General features: G+C 33.8%; 1 protein-coding gene across 3 annotated transcripts; it reads left to right on the top strand.

The window, feature by feature from the left end:
• Positions 1 to 3,211: 3,211 nt before the first annotated feature.
• LOC145949317 (uncharacterized) lies at positions 3,212 to 18,398 on the top strand. 3 transcript variants are annotated; one of them, XM_083062433.1, is made up of 14 exons: positions 3,212 to 3,563; positions 3,711 to 3,820; positions 5,536 to 5,598; positions 5,682 to 5,865; positions 7,225 to 7,329; positions 7,420 to 7,550; positions 7,669 to 8,236; positions 9,220 to 9,285; positions 9,437 to 9,513; positions 11,389 to 11,664; positions 12,823 to 13,147; positions 13,237 to 13,386; positions 13,966 to 14,502; positions 17,996 to 18,398. In XM_083062433.1, exons 1-14 carry the CDS (start codon positions 3,312 to 3,314, stop codon positions 18,182 to 18,184), a joined length of 3,033 nt encoding a protein of 1,010 aa, XP_082918559.1. In that variant the 5' UTR covers positions 3,212 to 3,311; the 3' UTR covers positions 18,185 to 18,398. The 3 variants fall into 3 exon arrangements, with proteins under 3 accessions (XP_082918559.1, XP_082918561.1, XP_082918560.1); XM_083062435.1 differs by lacking the exon at positions 3,212 to 3,563 and having other exon boundaries at positions 4,494 to 5,598; positions 5,714 to 5,865; XM_083062434.1 differs by lacking the exon at positions 3,212 to 3,563 and having other exon boundaries at positions 4,494 to 5,598.
• Positions 18,399 to 18,916: the final 518 nt, after the last annotated feature.

The raw sequence follows: 18,916 nt of genomic DNA, 5'->3' as shown, positions 1-18,916 counted from the left end.
TTTTCTCACTCACTCCGTGCTTAAATCTATACAAAACTACATTTTATTTTCATTTTTAAATTTCCGATAATATATAACATATATACAAAGATGCAAGCTTGATATAGTGTATACATTTACTTAAATGATTTTTTTTTTAATTTTTTAAATAAAAAATAATATTAAAAATTAATTATTTTTAATATTCAAAATTTGAATTCAAAATTTAAAAATTTAAAATCAATCAATTAATTCAATAAATATTGATAATTTTTAAAATATTTTTATTAAATAAAATTCAAAAAATAAAAATAAAAAATTTAATAATATATATATATTAATAAAAATGATTGATATATATAATTATTTTTGTTTTTATTTTTTAGCAATTATTGTACTTTTCAGATGTAATTTTTTTATTAATATTTTATCTAAATAATTATTTATAATTTTTTTAATAATTTTTTAATATTATGCCTATCTATAATGAAGAGAGATTTGTTTATATCAGAAAAAAGTCTACTTAGACTTATTTCGTTCAATAACTCATATTTTACATTAAATTTCAACAGGTAATCATAAAATTATTTTATATATTAATTTAAATTTATAAAACGAAATATCAAATAATTTTTAAATTTTTTAAAAATTTACAAATTTGATCTATGCATTTTTTTTTTGATAAGCAAAAGAGATTTATATTAAAGGGAGTACAAGGGGTACTCCAACCCGTTACAAGAGACACAGATACAAAATTAGCCTAAAATCTAGAATAGTAACTATAAGAAATACAAACCTGGGTTATTATACCAAGTTCAGTAACTAAAAGAGCAAACAGAGATAGAACAATTTATCCACTTCCATGAACGCAATTTAATATTATCCAACACTTCCTTGGCATCTATAGTACCTTGCTGAAAGATAATAACATTTCGATGAAGCCATAGTGACCAAATGATAGAAACCCAGACTACTTGCAATAATTGAGAATGTTTTTCATATATGCCAAGATTCGTCCAATATAAATAATGAGAAAATATAGAATTGGGGAACACCACCGTAACCTCCAACCACTTAGCAACAGCTAACCAAGTATTAAAAGCCATCGGACACATTAGAAAGAGATGAAGAGGATTTTCTACAAACAGAGAGCAAAAAGAACAGAGATTATTTTCCAACTCCACACCACGTACTTGTAATAATGATTTGTACGGGAACGCATTCAATAGCACTTGCCAACAAAAGACCAGACACTTGATCGGAGCCTTACATTTCCAAAGACTTTTTATAACTAGTTGAAAATCTGAAGAGTTTCTGAGTTCTCCACTTACCGATCTTTGTAGCCAAAGGTACGCACTTTTCACCGAGAATACACCGTCCTTGTCATAAATCCATCTCCAATAATCTTGCCTTGACGAGATAACCTGCAAGCCTTGAAGCATATCCAACAAGATATTCACACTCCTACCTTCATGGACAAAAGGTTCTCTTCTCCACTTAACCTGCCACACCCATGTAGATCCCTCCCAAGTTCCATTATCTGCCACCACTGACAATGGGTCTAAGGCAAAGGAGTACAACCGAGGAAATACTTCCAGCAAGCGCAAACCACCTATCCACTTATCCTCCCAAAATCGGGTCATAGTACCATCACCAATACAGCGTTCAATCTTTTCGTCCAACCAACAATTCCCTTGATGTAGCACCCACACTATATCCTTCCACCACCAAGATGCCCTCCTATCCACATTTGAGCAATTTGAAAAAGACTCAATACGACCATACCTATGATGGAGAACTTTAGCCCACAACATACCCGGAGATTGCATGCACCTCCACACCCATTTCCCTAGGAGTGCCCAATTGAACAATCTGACATATTTTATTCCTAGTCCACCCTCCACCTTTGACTTACACACTGTTTCCCATTTAACCCAAGGAATCTTTGAGTCATCCTTGACACCTCTCCACAAGAAATCACGTTGGATAGCCACAATTTCCTTAATAACCAAGTTTGGAGCTTTAAAAAATGAGAGAAAATGAATGGGAATAGCATTCAAAACCGAATTAATTAAGGTCACTCTCCCTCCAATGGATAAATGCTTATACTTCCAAGAGGATAGACGCTTTCGAAAGCTATCAAGCATTGGCTTCCAAGTATACAACTTCCTAGGATTAGCACCAAGAGGTAAGCCCAAATGCTTAAAAGGTAGTTGACCCACTTTGCAATGTAAGAAAGCAGCCGCCAAATTAGTAAAATCTGCCCCAGAATGAATACCGACCACGCAGCTCTTATGGAAATTAATTTTCATGCCTGAAATTAACTCGAAACCACACAAGATGGCCTTTAAGCACCACAAATTCTGCATAGTAGCTTCTCCAATAATCAGAGTATCATCTGCAAACTGTAAAAGAGAAATCGGCGAACCTTCACCGCCTATGTGTAAACCCTTAAACAGATTCATGTCTAAAGCCCTACTCATCAATAATCTGAGGCCTTCCACAACAATTAAGAACAAAGATGGTGCCAACGGATCCCCCTGCTTTAATCCTCTACCCAAAGATACTTCTACTGTAGGACTCCCATTCACAAGGGTTGATAGGCTTCCCCCACATACACAAGCTTCCATCCATCGGACCCATCTCTCGTGAAAACCACACCCTTGGATCATGAACAACAGATAGTCCCATTCCACAGAGTCATATGCCTTCTCATAGTCAATCTTCATAACAAAAATTTGCTTCTTATATTTCTGAGCGTAGTCAATAGCCTCAGAAGCAACTAAAAAACTATCCAACAAGTGTCTACTAGGAATAAAAGCAGACTGATTCTCTGAGATGATTGATGGAAGAATACCACGCAATCTATTCACCAATACCTTAGAGATAATTTTATACAAGCACCCCAGCAGGGAGATAGGACGAAAGTCTGTCAAACCTTGAGGACAAGAAACCTTAGGGACCAGAGCCACAAAATAAGACAGATGAGCCTTTGGAATCTTCAAGTTAGTATGAAACTCAGCAAGCAAGTCCATCACATCCACCTTCATAAGAGGCCAAAATCTCTTTAAAAAAGCAAAATTGAACCCATCAGGCCATGGACTTTTGTCACCGTCACTCTCCCTAATTAAACAACATACCTCCTCCTCTAGAATAAAAACATTCCTCCTTATCTATAATTATTAAAAATATAAAATGTCTTAATTTTTCTAATAATAATAATAAAATAATCGTTAGAATTCCCTCTCACAAGATGAGACACGACGCTGTATTGTATCTTCTGGGGTCTTGTGTTGGGTTGTGGTAGGGGGTGGAGTGAATTATCTAGGGCTATGGAGTTCATCCAGAGGCGCGTGGAGCCGTGGATCAGGGACCAGGGGGCGAAGCTGTTGGGCCTGAAGGCGTCGTGGGGCCCACTCCAGTGGCGCATGAAGTGGCCCTGGGCTTCCCAGCGCGAGCACAAGAAGCGGATCCAGGAGGAGTACCTCCGCCTCAGGACCCTCTGCCTCGCCCTTAAGGCCGACTCCGTCTCCGATTTGCAGGACCTTCTCTGTTGCATGGTCCTCTCCGAGTGCGTCTACAAGGTATATGATGCTATTCTCTCATCTTTGAATTAACAGATGCTTGTAACAACTTACTCATTAAAGTTTTCATGGAAACTATGCTTGCTTCAATAGTTAGTTAAAATCAACTTGTTACTCACTTTTTTTTGTCACTTTCCTATATCGTAGAGACCTGCTGCTGAGATGATTCGAGCTGTAAATAAATTTAAGGCTGATTTTGGTGGACAAGTTGTTGCTTTGGAGCGGGTGCAACCTTCATCAGATCATGTTCCTCATAGGTTTTCATTCATTCTTTATACAATTTAGTTATTCCACTGATCTTATATTAATTGCGTAAGTGCTCATATGCCATTAAATATTTTGATATTGGGAGGCTTTTATTCTTTATTAACATTCTCATTGATGCTATAATATGCTTGAATTGTATTTTTGGGGTAAAAGAAGAGGCTATTTGGATCTTTGGATATAAATTGGTTGTATACTTTATTTTTAATAATTTTTTTTGAATGAAGTTGTTTTAGTTTGCTCTTTTTGGTGTTTTTCACAATCTAACATTTGAATTCCTTGACAGCACAAATTGCCCAGAAGAAATATTTAAATAATTGCAATTACCTTATTGGTTACCAGTTAGTTAGGTTGTTCAATTTTCTCTCAAAATCAAGGTTATCAATAAGGTTATATGGCAGCGGCAAGGACCTTTAAGTGCCATATTGCCATGGCAGATGCCATGACGTTCTATGGCGAACATCATGGCGGACAAAAATAAAATAATATATATATATATATATATATATATATAATATGATGCAAAAACAGAAAAATAACAACCACATATTAAAACCAACAATATAAAAATCTAAAATTCATGGCATTCATAATCTAGTGATAGTCATCATAAAGAAACATAAATTCCTAACTAACAAAAGGATTAAATGGCAACGGCGATGGCAGGAGGAGGCGTGCGGAGGGAGAATCTATCACGCGCAGAGGAAGAACCAGGATGAAGAAAGTCTCGTCGGAGGTAGCGGTGGCGCGCTCGGAGGTGACGGTGGCGCGCGCGGAGGTGACGGTGGCTCGCAAGTGGTTAGGGTGGCGTGTGCGGAGGTTAGGGTGGCACGACAATGGTGCACGCGGAGGGGGAGAAGAAAGTCACGTCGTACATGATGGTGGCGGCCGCGTCAGAGGCGATGGTGGCGGCCGCGTCAGAGGCGATGGTGGCAGGCGGAGGCGACGGTGGCAGGGGGTCTTGTCGGAGCAGCCGCAGGTTGCACGGAAGAGAGGCTATTATGTATTAGGGTTTCTGCAACCCTATTTTATGTGTTGGGTGCCCAACCCGGGAAAGAAACCCGGGCCCAAACTGAAAAAGAAAAAAAAAATGGCCCAAATCAGAATAAACAAAAAAAAAGGCCCAAAACAGCGCCATGTCCGCCATTCACGCCATGGACCGCCATGCCTAAACCGCCATAACGGCCGTAACGGCCGCCATCTTCAAAATGGCGGATCCCCGTCATACACAGCCTAAACGGCCATAACGGATCGCGGCCGCCGTCGCCATACTGTTATGGCGCCGCCATAACGGCTATTTAACAACACTGACTCAAAATTGAATTGTGCATTGAAGTATTTTGTTTATGTTTCTTCTTTTTAGACTGTAAAAGATTATGTAGTATAGGGTTAAAATTTTATGGACTGTTTTGCTTAGGGTTCTTTTCTTTTATCATACTTATGCAGTGGATGAAATAGAGGAGGGGTTTGGCGTTTATTTATAACTTAAAGATATTTGCTCATGATTAAGAGAGAAAGCAAACAAGAATACTTTCAAATTTCAATGTAGCAGGAATTTAATGTTGCATCGGATGAATGAACATACTAGACCACAAGATAGGATTAGGAATAGATGCATTAGAGAAAAAGTTGGGGCATCACCTATTATAGGAAAAGACTTGATTGTTGTTGCTGTTAGTGTCATAAATATCTGATTATGTTGTCACAGGTATTTGTTAGCTGAGGCAGGAGACACTTTATTTGCTTCCTTTATAGGAACAAAACAATACAAGTGAGTTTTTCATATGAATCTTTGTGTCAGCCTTTAAAATCTTTACAACTTAAACAATCTTTACCTTTTTATTTTTCTGAAAGGGATGTAATTGCTGATGCAAACATACTTCAAGGTGCCATCTTTCATGATGATGCTGTTGAGGAATCTGACAAACATGCATCGACTGAATCTGACAAGGATGAAAACCCAAAAGGAAAAGACTATATGTGGAATCCTCTACAATCAAGGTCTAAACAACGGAAATACAAACCTGCAGCTCATAGGGTAAATAAGTGTGTTGTCCAATGTAATATTTTTTTCAGTTAAACTAATTTGTAGTCTGTTGTACATTTTGGAAATCTTTAAATAGGTGTCATAGTTTAAAAGTTATAATTGAGACCCAATTCTTAAAGCTTTTGAATGGGTTCCTTGGATCCAGTCTAATTATTATTGAAAAAATTACACTAAAACCCCTTATGGTGTGTTTGGATGAGGAATTTTATAAATTTAAGGAATTTTAAATTCTTGGTATTTGAATTACTTTGATTTCAATTTCTATCATTCTTAAAATATTTTGTTTGGATAAGTTAATTCAAATTTCTTAAATTTTAAATTGTTATGTTGGATATGATAATTTGATTCTATCATGGTAAAATTGATTTTAAAAATATATTTATATGTTGAGATTTTTAAATTAAATTTTATAAAAATAAATATTAGCTAATTTTTAAATATTTAATAAATTTAAAAATTAATATTAGATAATAGTTAATAATTTTAAAAATATTTTTGAATATTCAATAATTAAAAACATGAAGAGATAAGAGATCAGATAAAATATATAAGTGAAATAAGAAAAAAATATAAGGAATTTCGAATTCTACTTTTTTCGGAGAATTTGAAATTATACTATTTTAAGGAATTTCACAAATGCTTGAATTTAAAATTCTTTATAAATTTTCTATCCAAACAAGGTATTTCAGCTCTAAGAATTTTAAATTCTTCAAACAAATGAATTGCTCCATTTAAATTTTCCATCTAAACATACTATTAAGTTTCATGAAATTACCTTGATACTCCCTACTTTTTCTAGCCTTACAATAACCTCTCAATTGTTTAGAAAATATTACACTAGCATCCCTTCTACATTACTTTAACCCCTCTTAATTATTTGAAAAACATTATATTGTGACCTATAGGGAGGCTAGTGTAAACCTTAAAAAAGCATGGGGTTTTAGTGCACTTTTGTAGAACATTAGTGGGTGCCAGTGTAATTTACTCATTATTGTTTTTAAATCTATAGGGATCCAATAACAAAACTGTAGGGACTTAATTTGAAAATATTCAGAATGTAAAGGAACCTATACGTTAATTTAGCCATTTTGTCAAATTCTTATAGATTGTTGCTTCTTTATATGGTAAATTTGTGATAGTTTAAATTCCATGGATATCTTTTTTATTTATTTATTTTTTATTTTTTCTTTTGAATTTTTCAACCGTTAAACTATTTATATTCTTGTTATCGCAATCAAGAATACAATTGAAACCTTAGTTCCGATATTCTGTTATAGATCAATATTATTTGTGTAAATATTATGCCTTGTGATTCCTATAATTTCCTTCAAAATTCATATTACTTCTCAGGGTTTCATGGCTCGTGCTAAAGGAATACCTGCTTTAGAATTATATAGGCTGGCTCAAAAGAAGAAATGCAAGCTTGTTCTATGTGGTCATTCACTTGGCGGAGCAGTGAGTGTGATTTATCCATTTGGATTTTAAAACATTGCTTCAGATGTGTTTGAACATTTACATATACTAAGTTCCTCATATTCTACATAGGTAGCTGCATTAGCTACTCTTGCCATTTTGAGAGTAATTGCTGCTTCATCTTCATCAAAGGAAAATGAAAATGTCTCTATCAAATGTATTACATTTTCTCAACCTCCTGTTGGAAATGCTGCTTTGAAGGAGTAGGTTTTTGATGTCCTTTTTTTCTCAGATTCTAAATTGGTTAACTTCTGATCTTTTTCAAACCTGCAAAACTAGGATATTTATTAGTTATTTTCCTTTTTTTGCTTTTCTTTTCAGCTATGTTAATAGAAAAGGTTGGCAGCATTATTTCAAGAGTTACTGCATTCCGGAGGATTTGGTTCCACGAATTTTATCTCCTGCCTATTTTCACCATTATAATTCTCAGACCAAGTCAGGGCCTTCTGAAAATGAAACTAACAGCTCATTATTGAGAAAACACGAGCAAGGGATAGGGAAGCCAAAGGACAAGGATGCAGAGCAGTTGGTCTTGGGGGTAGGTCCTGTGCAGAGATCATTCTGGAGACTCTCTAGACTAGTTCCTTTGGAAGGTCTACGAAGACAACTTAGTAAACACAGAGAAAGATGGACCAGTTTTGTTGAAACAAATTCATTGCCTGATTCTCTTGCTAATACTTTGATTGAGGAGGAAGTAGCTGCACCACAGTCACTTGAAATACAAGAGGGTTCTGATGGCATTTCACTCAAGCCTTTCCCTGAAACTGATAAACATTCATTAGAGGTTCAAACTAATGGGAAAACAGATGCAAAGAACAGTGCAATGACTGGAGAGGAAATAAAGTGGCGCCGAGTGCCTTATTTACCTTCATATGTGCCATTTGGACAGGTAGATATTATGGACTGATGATTTGTTTTAGTTTTCTTTTATTGTCACCATAGATTCTATAGTTTTGTGCTTTGTTACTGTTCTTGTTGTATTTCTATTACATTTTATTGTTATTGTTATTGTTCTTGCATGCAAAAGGTTTATTGACTTGTCCTATAATATGATAGAGATTAGAATGAAATGAGATTTATGGAATCCTTAATTGCCATTGGTTCAGTCCTTGGCTTTCCTCGTGTCTAAAAGGCTTTACTCAATTTTTTGCTTCCTTTTTGACACCCATAAAAAGACCCACCTCTGTCGCTATGATTCTCGCTCTCAAGAACTTAATTTTTGCTTCTGTTTTCTGTTTCTGTTGAGAATGTTGTTGGGTTTCTCTAGAGGTGTCAAAATTGGCTTCAGTCCATCGGCTCACCTGGCCGGGCTTCTTGTTTTTAATCCCAAAAAAGACGGCCAAGCGTTCTAGGCCAGTCCAGTAAAAAATCTTCTCCCTTTAAATTACATATAAATTATTAAGAAAATAAAGTGACTCAATTTGGCTTGGCTCGACAGGTCAACAAGCTGGGTTGGGCAACAAAAACATGGCTACACAAAAGGTGGGCTAGGCTGCCCATTTTGACAGCTCTAGTTTCTCCTAATTTTTGCAGCTTTCTTGCATTTGTTTCCTTGCCCATCTGAACTCTCCCCTATCTTCATCTTTTGTTATGTTTTCTTGCCTTCTTTAAGGAAAAAGCTAATGAGTAAGGAATTGGATTATATAATCAATATCGACCAGGATTTATATTTTATGTATTTGACAATGTAAAATCATTTTTTAATGTATAGGATCAATAGAAAACGAGTAAAATGATCCCATGTCTTTTATTTTTCCTCAATTAGTGATTTATTGTACAAGTTTTTCAATTTTTCAATTTTTTATATGCTCTTTATGCTATGTTTCTTTTAATTAATTTTGAACTCATCAAAATTTGTTTTATGTAAGACAGCTTTATTTATTGGGAAATTCCTCTGTAGAGTCTCTATCAGGTGCAGAGTACTCGAAGTTGACATCGGTATGAGCTTTTCTTCATTGCTTATCAATATTTGACATAGTTCCACTGTCCTGTTTTAGGTTCAGGATTTATTTTCCAACTTTATCTTAATGAATACAGTAGTGTAAGTTCTCTCATTTTGTTTGCTTTCTTTTGGCAAAGACATTTTCAGGTCAGTTCAGTGATTACTGAATTGAGGGAAAGATTTCAATCACATTCAATGAAATCATATCGATCTCGATTTCAGAGGTAATCATCTTTCTTATCATGTTATATTAATAGAAGTTGTGCTTATATAGTTTAAAAATGACATAAATGTTTTAAGTTCAAGCAAATATTGTTCTGTTTTGTTTTAGTCATTGCAAAATAATTTGTCAATTTTAGATCCATGACATTTTTGTAGTGTTATTTTGTAATGCATATCATTGGTTAATTTAGTGCTGACATGGTTAAGGTTAACAAAATGAAAAATATTAAAATAATTAAGGTAGCAAAGAATATTTTAAATTATGATATTAGATTATTTTAGGTGCATAATTTAATAAAGTCTTGTATTTATTATTTTGTATTAATAAGATAATTACATATAATTTATTTTGTATTATTTTGAAAATTTTTAATATATCATGAACAGTATTTTTATTTTTTAATTGTATTCTTACTTTTCAATTTATTTTAACATTGTACTTTTTTTTATTTTTTTATTTTATAATTTACTTGGATGCTTATGATGTACTTTTAATTAGGGGTGGGCAAAAAAAATTAAACTGGTGGTGAACTGTACTATAAAAAACTGAACTGTTTGTAAAAAAAACTGAACTGAACTGTTTAAAAAAAACTGAACTGAACTGAACTGTTGTAAAGTTGAACTGTACTGAACTAAAAAAACTGAACTGAATTATAAAAATTGAACTATTTTTATAAAAGAATAAAAATTAAATATGTTTAACATGTTATGTCTTAATAGATTAGCTCGATAGTCTAATAACCAAAATTTTAGAAAAAAAAGTGATTTGAAAAAAAATTATATCAATTTTGTTGAACTTGACGGATCAATTGAGCTATGTTGAACTACTTATTTTTAGGCTTAAAATTCACTGAGTTTGTTTGACTTAATTTTATATTTTTTTCCTTTGAAAAATTTAAATAAAATAGAAAATAAAGTAAAGTTGACAAATGTGTCCTATTTTGATAGATCAATGAGTCAAAATTGTTCAATTCAAAATATCATAACAGTTTAGTGCAGTTTAAATTGCAGTTCAGTTCAAGTTTTTATAGTATAGTTCAATTTTCAATGACACTAAAGAATAGTTCAGTTCAGTTCGTCTGAACTAATATTTAGTATAGTTCAGTTCATATGAACTACTTTTAAGTTCAGTATAGTTTTTATAAGTTCAGTTCAGTTCGTTTTGCCCACCCCTACTTTTAATGTTATTTTTACATTTCAAGTTATTAATTTTGACTAATTTTAATATAATTTATTTATTTTTAATATATATCTTTAAAAGTACAATGTTAAAATTATATTAGTGAATTGAAAGCTAAGAAAAATATTAAAACCTATAAGAATCAGTTTTAATAATATATTAAAAATATAAAATTAAATTATATGTAATTATTTTATGTATATAAAGCAATAAATACATTACTTAATTAAATTATGCACCTAAAAATAATCTAATTATCTTTAAAATATTCTTTGTTAACTTAATTTTCTTAATATTCTTCATTTATTTAGTTATGTCGACACTAAACTAGCTAGAGTTCATGATAGCAACTAAAAAAGAGTACTAAGTAAATGTCAGGGATCTAAAACTGTCAATTTTTTTTGCAAGGACTTAAACGAGACAAAGCTATATTTGCAGGAACTTGAAACATATTTAAGCCTTTAAAAATTATTGCACCCTAAATGACCAAATGCTTCCATTATCCCCAGATTATATCATGTCCAAATTAATTTGTCTTGTCTACTGGATATATTTTTGAGGATGTCCTCTTAGCTTCTTGAATTCCAATCTAGTGGGCTAATTATTGGTTGGTAAAGCTTTTGATAATGCTTTTCTACATCATTAATTGGTGTTTCAAATAGGAGTAATACTTTTTCTTTCTCCTTTTTGGTTGCAGAATCTATGACTTGTATATGAGTGATGATTCCTCATCTTTCTCAGGGATTGAGCAACAATTTCCACATCTGCAGCAATGGCTTGGTTTTGCAGCTGCTGGCACTGTGGAGCTTGGTCATATAGTTGAGTCTCCTGTTATTCGAACTGCAACGTCAATTGTTCCTTTGGGATGGAATGATGGACTAGGAGCAAAAAATGGAGAACCTCTGAAAGTTGATATTACTGGTTTTGGGTTGCATTTATGTACACTTGTTCATGCTCAAGTGAATGGTAACTGGTATTGTCATTACCCCGTAGAACATTTATTGGTTTACTTCTCTTTTGTTAACGTTTCTCAAGACTAATTGAATCTGTTCAGATTTGTGGGTTGGAAGATGGGGCAGGTCCAAGGCAGAGCAAAGAATTAGTAGTTATAATGGTCAGAAATATGAACTTTTAAAGCTCTAGAAAATATCAAGGTTTTTAGAAGTTCACTAAGATCTTTGAGAGAAACAAAGGAGTACATTAACTAGCATTCATTCATGGATTCCATACATAAGCAGGGTCTGTCATCCTGTAAAACAGCTATAATAATACTTCCACAAAGAGGATATTTCCCTATTTATTTTCTAAGTTTTTCTGATTTTAAATAAGCCCAGTACTTTAATAGTTTAATTGAAAAGAGTGAAGAAAATTTTCACTGGCCCACCACTCATCCCTACTTGCTTAAGGAGCTCTGCTTTAAGTTTCATACCTGAGGTTTACATGGTTTGGACCATAAGAGATGTCTCATATGTCTCTTGCTGCCACAGTAAGCTTGTTATATCATGTGAAGAAAGTTGGAGAGAATCATACATAATGGGATTAACTATATAATACAGTATCCTGGGCTGGGTCCATACACTCTCAAAGCTCAATCTCCTAATGCTAACTCTCAACACTTGACATTAACAATAACTTCTAACAGTATGTAATATTTCTTTTAAGTCATGGGGATTGGATTTCAGTGAGTGGGAGGATGTTCCACTCCCATACATCCTATTCCTCTCCTTGAACAAACTCTCCAGTCCATTGGTTCATGCACAACTTTTGTTACATATAAGTTATAACTATAACAGATTATGGATGCTTGAGTATAGGTGGTTTCCAAAGCCATCAATGAGCTAATTTTATTAGAATATTTTTGCTGACATCTGTCTTCTGTTAAACAATGCAGTTCCTGAACAAGCATGTGTATGGTGTTTAGGAATATTTTCCCATTGATCTGTAAAAGTGAATCTGATTTAATATTTATAATCTAGATTCCTCGATCACTGATGTAGGATGGAAGAATATTAATATCTTTGCATTGTAGTGCAACTTAGTTATTGAAATGTGTAAAACACCACCTCTTTCACACTAATTGTTTCTCAGTGCATATATTTGAGGTGTGTGACGTTTATTTAATGTTCATCAGGTGTTCAACTACAGTTGAATCGTTTCCTTCTCCACCAAACTATTCTTCAAATGAAGGAATCCAGCCTGAGTTACAGAAGTTGAGAATATTAGTTGGTGCTCCATTAAGAAGTCCACCAAAGCATCAAACTGTGTTAGACTCATTGGTGCCTGTTTTTACTTCTGTTGACTCTGAGACTGCAAGTATTTCAGCACCTGTTGACAAGGATAAATTCATTCGTCCAGAAAGTTTAAATAATTTTGTAATATTTTGCACCAGTGATTTTACCACTGTTTCCAAAGAAGTTCATGTGAGAACACGTAGAGTACGATTAGTTGGGCTAGAGGTAAAGACAATTTTTTCTTTGGGGGCAGTGTCTTCAACTCTTTTTATTGTTATTCTTCTAATAACCTACATGAGTTGGCTTATGTTCAGGGATCTGGTAAAACTACTCTTTTAAAGGCTGTCTTGAATAAGTGTAAACCGAATTCTGCCACCAATGAGAATGTGGTTCCAGAGGTTGATGTGCGAGAAGTTATTGCTGGTGGTTTGTGCTATTGTGACTCCACTGGAATAAATATGCAGGTTTTCCATTTCTGGCTATTTTCAGATTGTTATTATTCATAGAAAAAAATCCAACATGTTCTTCCTCTTTGAAGTATTGCCTGCTTTATGGGTCAAACAACCCAGTGTTAACCAGTTGAATGTCTGTTTCTTGCATTAGTTTCATTCAGAATTTGCTTTCTGACCTTATTTTATTGATTTATGATGTTTTGTCATATTGATCCAGTCTACTACTTTAATGGTATGACAATGGTCTGTCCCCTTTTTGCAGAAGCCATGGTGAGGAATTATATCACGAGTATTATATGTTTTAATGAATTATGATTAATATCTTAATCAACAGGTTATATGATAACAAAGCTTGCTATTATCAGTGTTTTTAATACCTAAATACTTGAGCTGGATATATATTCTTATTAGTTGAATTCTGTAGAAAAATATTCTTATAACCAGATGGCGTCAATTATTGTAGTTAAGCAAATTTTTCAGGTGCATATTTGCAATTGCAAAGAGCTTGACCTTGAGAATGTGTAGCTTTCTGTTCATAATGTGTTAGTTAAACAGTGCATTTTTTTTTTTAATTTATAAATTGTTTTTCAGGATTTGAATGTGGAAACCTCTCGCTTCAGGGATGAACTATGGCTTGGAATCCATGATCTAAGTCGGAAGACAGATTTGATTGTTTTTGTTCATAACTTATCCCATAGCATACCTCGATGTAGTAATTCAAATGATACTCAACAAAGGCCAGTCCTCTCAATTTTCCTGGATGAAGCTAAATCTCTTGGAATTCCTTGGGTTCTTGCAATCACAAACAAATTTGCAGTTAGTGCACACCATCAAAAGGCTGCAATTGTTGCTGCTTTGAAGGCATACCAAGCATCTCCTAGCTCAGCTGAAGTTATAAATTCTTGTCCATATGTTATGTCTGGATTTGTTGGGGCTTCTCTTTCTTTGGATGCAACCAATAAAGATTCTAATAGAAGGGTTGGTGCTGAAAAGCTTATTTTTGCTCCTATTAACTTCATTAGGAAGCCTTTCCTGAAAAAGGAAATTGTTCTTCCAGTTGAAGGAGTAAATTCTCTTTGTCAGCAAATCCACCATATACTCCGCAGTCACGAGGAGTCTTCCTTTCAGGTGGAAAAATCTTCAGTGTATAAAATCTCATGTTTCTTTTTTGAATAATTCCACTATTACATTTTGTGTTGCATGTATTTCACTCCCAAACTGTGATTATAGCTTTTAGAAATGCTAGTAAGTAGTAACATATTGTCTAACACAATCTCTCAAACACAATTAATTAAAATTGATTGAGAATCCCACTCAGCTATTTAACAAGTCCAACTTAGTTTTATAATTCCCAATAAACTTCAACCAATGATAATAGAGTATATTGAAAAGAGTGTGTTGGAGGATACGTTTCTAGCACTTCTGTTGTGGCTTTTGATCTAAAGGTTATCATCATAGAGCAGTGTGTTGCATGCTTTATATAGTCATTCATGAGCCTTCACCTAAATGTAGAGTAAACACCCATTTTGGTCCTTGAATTTGGAAGGCACTATCATATTAGTCCCTGAAACTAAGAAATTGCCAAATAAGTCCCTAGAGTATCAAATAAGTCCTTAAATTTAACTACCTACCATCATTTTGGAACCACAATATATATCAATATTATCACTTTAATCACACATATTTTGTAGTTTTGGACTAATATGGTTGTGAATTTGCACTTTTCAGGGACGTATTTAACAATTTGTTAGTTTCAGAGACTAATATGATAGCCCATTCCAAATTTAGGGACCAGTTTGGGCCTCTACTCTTACTCTTTTATAGGGCAGTTGGCCATCGACATGATTTAAAGTTAAAGCTTTGATGGCCAAGCAATCAAATTTTGATACTGTCTCCATTCTTCAAAATTAAGTTGAATTTTAGCAAAGGATATAGTATGAAAACATAAGCTTGATTTGTGATCTTTTAGCTAAACGCTTGAGCTTATAGGAGAGACAATCATTATAACTTGCAAATAATGCATGATTATGAAAGCTTTATAGACTAGGTAATAATTACTTTGGTAGGGTATTTGGGTCTTTATCTAGTTGTATTTCCATAGATGTATAAAGGCTAGGTATCTTGTATCTCAATTAGTCAATTATGTAGAGCATTTATGGAAGTTTCCATTTTATATGTTATTATATTCCTATAACTTCTGATATTTTACCTCTCATTCTAAGTATTACCTTGATGTGAATTATATTTTAATTCCTATACCTTGATGTGGATTATGATGATATTACCTACTCACTGTACAATGTTTATATTTTTATTTTGAAAGATATATACATATGCATAGATAAACATTACTATAGTACCTATTATTTAGGTGTGTAAGAGGTGTTAAATGATGGTTTCATTTCATCACTTATTATATTTGTTAAGAGAGAGAAACATAGACATTGAGTAATTAGTACATTGTGATTCTCAACACTCCCACTAAATAAGATATTATGTGCTTATAAACTATATAATGTGCTTATTATCAGATATTATGTAACAAATACATTGTGATTCTCAACACTCCCCCTTAAATAAGATATTATGTGCTAATAAACTATATATAATAATTAATACATTGTGATTCTCAGCAGTACCCCTCAAGCTGGGACATATGAATGATATGCACCTAACTTGTTACATATACAACTAACTTGTGGACCCTTCAAGGATTAAGTAAGAACATTTGTTAGCTGATGACAAAGATAGTTGTAGTTTCTCCAAACCTGACCTTTTCCCTGATAAAGTGGCAGTTGACTTCAATATGATTGGTTCTCTCACGAGACATTGAATTATATGCAATATGCAAGGCAGCTGTATTATCACATAGTAGTGTCATTTGTGTAGACTTTTCAACCTTTAGTTCTCTAAGCAACTGTTTCAGTCATATGTGTTCACTGGTTACTAAAGCCATGGCCTTGTATTCTGCCTTTGCACTAGATCTTGCCATGTCATTTTGCTTTTCATTTTTCCAAGATATCAGATTTCCTCCAACCAACACAATATCCAGAAGTTGATCACCTAGGACTAGGTGAACCTGCCCAATTAGCATCTGGGTAACCAACTGTCTGAGCATATCCTTTGTCTTCATAAATGAGGACTTTGCCTGGAGAGCTTTTGATGTATTTTAATATCCGATTCATAGCATGCCAATGATCCTGAGAAGGAGAGTTTAAGAACTGGCTTACTACACTTACTGTAAAGACAATCTCTAGACAAGTTACTATAAGATAATTTTGCTTTCCAACAAACCTTTTGTATTTACCAAGATCTAATAAGGGCCCCCTGATTAGGTAGTATTTTGACATTAGGATCTATGGGAGTATCTACCGGCTTGTTTCAAGGATGTCAAGAGGATATTTCCTCTGACTTAGAAAGTATCGGAGTTTATCAAGGTCTTTAGTCGGGAATTGCTAGGATAGGTACTGCTTAAGAAGAGTAATGCCCTTCAAATCACTATCAGTTATGAGATAAATACATCCTTGAGGTGAATGATAATAGAAAACAAAATGGTTGGCACCACTATGAATCATACCAAACTGTTAGTATGAAAGCGACCAAGTAGGCATAAGGAGATTGTTCAAATCCATATAGGGATCTTTGAATCTGACAAACCATTGTAGAGATTCTAGAGAACTCCCCTTGAGCAACAAATCCAAGTGGTTGCTCTATGTAAACTTATGGACCTTTGGATCTGACAAACCATTGTAGAGAACTCCCCTTGAGCAACAAATCCAAGTGGTTGCTCCATGTAAACTTATTCAAGATTGTTACGTAGGTAAGCATTTTTTATATCGTGTTGAAACAGAGACCAATGGCATAAAAGTTGAACTAAAGCCATTTTAGCCACCGCAGAGAAAGTCTTGCCTCATAATGATGCTCCATGATAATCAGCCACCAATAAGCTTCTTTTCCTTCAAGAACTGATACCCACAGGCCACAGCACCAAGATCGGAACTCTGACACCAGTTGATAGAAACTGGTTCAGATTTATTGAGAAAATGGAGAAATTCCCCTGGTTACAGTATGGTTGCAGAACTTGGAGGGTCTACACCTCCTATTGCCCGTCCAAACACTTGGGTATACCCTTTTGCCACCAGTTGAGCTTTGAAGTAATCTATTTTGCTGTCTGGACCAACTTTTAAATGAGTGTTCGACATAAATTGTTCAACATTAATGTTCAATACAATGAGCATCCAAAGAAATATTAATCCTTAACAAGTTATGTTGTATATTTTATTTTACAATTTATATTTGGTACCTTGATCTTCATTTAATGCTCCATTAAAAAATTGATTTCTATCCGAATTGATAACTTTAGACAACTGGCAGACATGAATATGAGAAAGTATACGATGAAATAGGAAGGCTTCAACGTATGGCGACATTACGCCATCTAGAAGTTTCGGCTTGGGGCCTATAGGGTTTTTCCTTTGCTAGGAGTATGTGCACATGTTTAACGCTGTACATTTCCAGTTCTCTTTAATACCACCTCTCTTGAGTTTTGTCCATATTTTTCACTACTTTCAATTTTATTTTATTTTTGTATAATAATGCACAGTTAATGCTTTCATCACAGGAATTTGCAGCAGATAGGCTTATGATGGAATTGGCACGAGAACAAGCAATGTCAATTGAGGCAAGTAGAGATGCTCGAGCTAAGGCAAATTCATTGAATTCTGCTGCTGTGGGGGCATCCGTTGGTGCTGGTCTTGGTCTTGTCCTGGCAATTGTGATGGGGGCAGCATCTGCCCTGAGGAAGCCCTAAGTACCAAATTTTCCTTATAATTGACCCGGTGCTTGCTCAACAGAAAGTTTGGTTGTGTCTGCCCGGTGTTCAAATAATTTTTGTTATTAGGATTTCATTTTTTTTCCTCGGTACTAGGATAGAAGAAACTCGTATGAAAGTAAATTTTTATTTGCTTGTCACTATAGCGACATATTTTCACTCATTTATTTATTTAATTATTTTAAATTCTCGAGTTTTGAGTTTGTTCTATTGTGAGGCTTGTATGGTAAAAAATGCAAGTCAAATGAAAATATACCCATTTATTGTATAGCACTAAATAGGGAAATATTTTATAATTCAAGGGAAACAATATCTCTTAATCATGCATATTAAATGTATTATTCCTACTTCAATAAATCTTATTTGTGAGACAATGAATTCAGCTTTATCATGTCTATTTTTCTCTTTTAACACGGTGTGGTATCAAGAGTCAAATAGGGACATTTGTGGGGATAACAACGGGGTGAGTAGTAGTTTCCGTCACTTAATTTATTTAGTGTAGGTATCCATGATATTTTTATATATCTGCTAGTAGTTATGCGTATTTGTAGATATTTAAAAAATGTAAAATTTAAATAAAAAGGGAAGAAATAAAATAAAATTTAAATTAAATAATTTTAAAAATATATTTATATTAAAAAGTAATTTTGTAACATATATTATACTAAAATAAATAATTATCACAAATATATTAAGTGTAAAATTAAATTA

The sequence above is a fragment of the Cajanus cajan genome, chromosome 8, assembly GCF_000230855.2.
Source record: "Cajanus cajan strain Asha chromosome 8, NIPB_CcT2T_4, whole genome shotgun sequence".
In the NCBI taxonomy this organism is placed as follows: domain Eukaryota; kingdom Viridiplantae; phylum Streptophyta; class Magnoliopsida; order Fabales; family Fabaceae; genus Cajanus; species Cajanus cajan.
The sequence above is the reverse complement of the archived record's forward strand: the minus strand, read 5'-3'. Positions and strand labels throughout refer to the sequence as shown.

Bases quoted from the DNA above. Each gene is read 5' to 3' on its own strand.
- LOC145949317 (XM_083062433.1), top strand. From the start codon at position 3,312: ATGGAGTTCATCCAGAGGCGCGTGGAGCCGTGGATCAGGGACCAGGGG. The intron at 8,237-9,219 runs GTAGATATTATG...TATGTAAGACAG, and splicing joins CATATGTGCCATTTGGACAG to CTTTATTTATTGGGAAATTC. The intron at 9,286-9,436 runs GTATGAGCTTTT...AGACATTTTCAG, and splicing joins AGTACTCGAAGTTGACATCG to GTCAGTTCAGTGATTACTGA.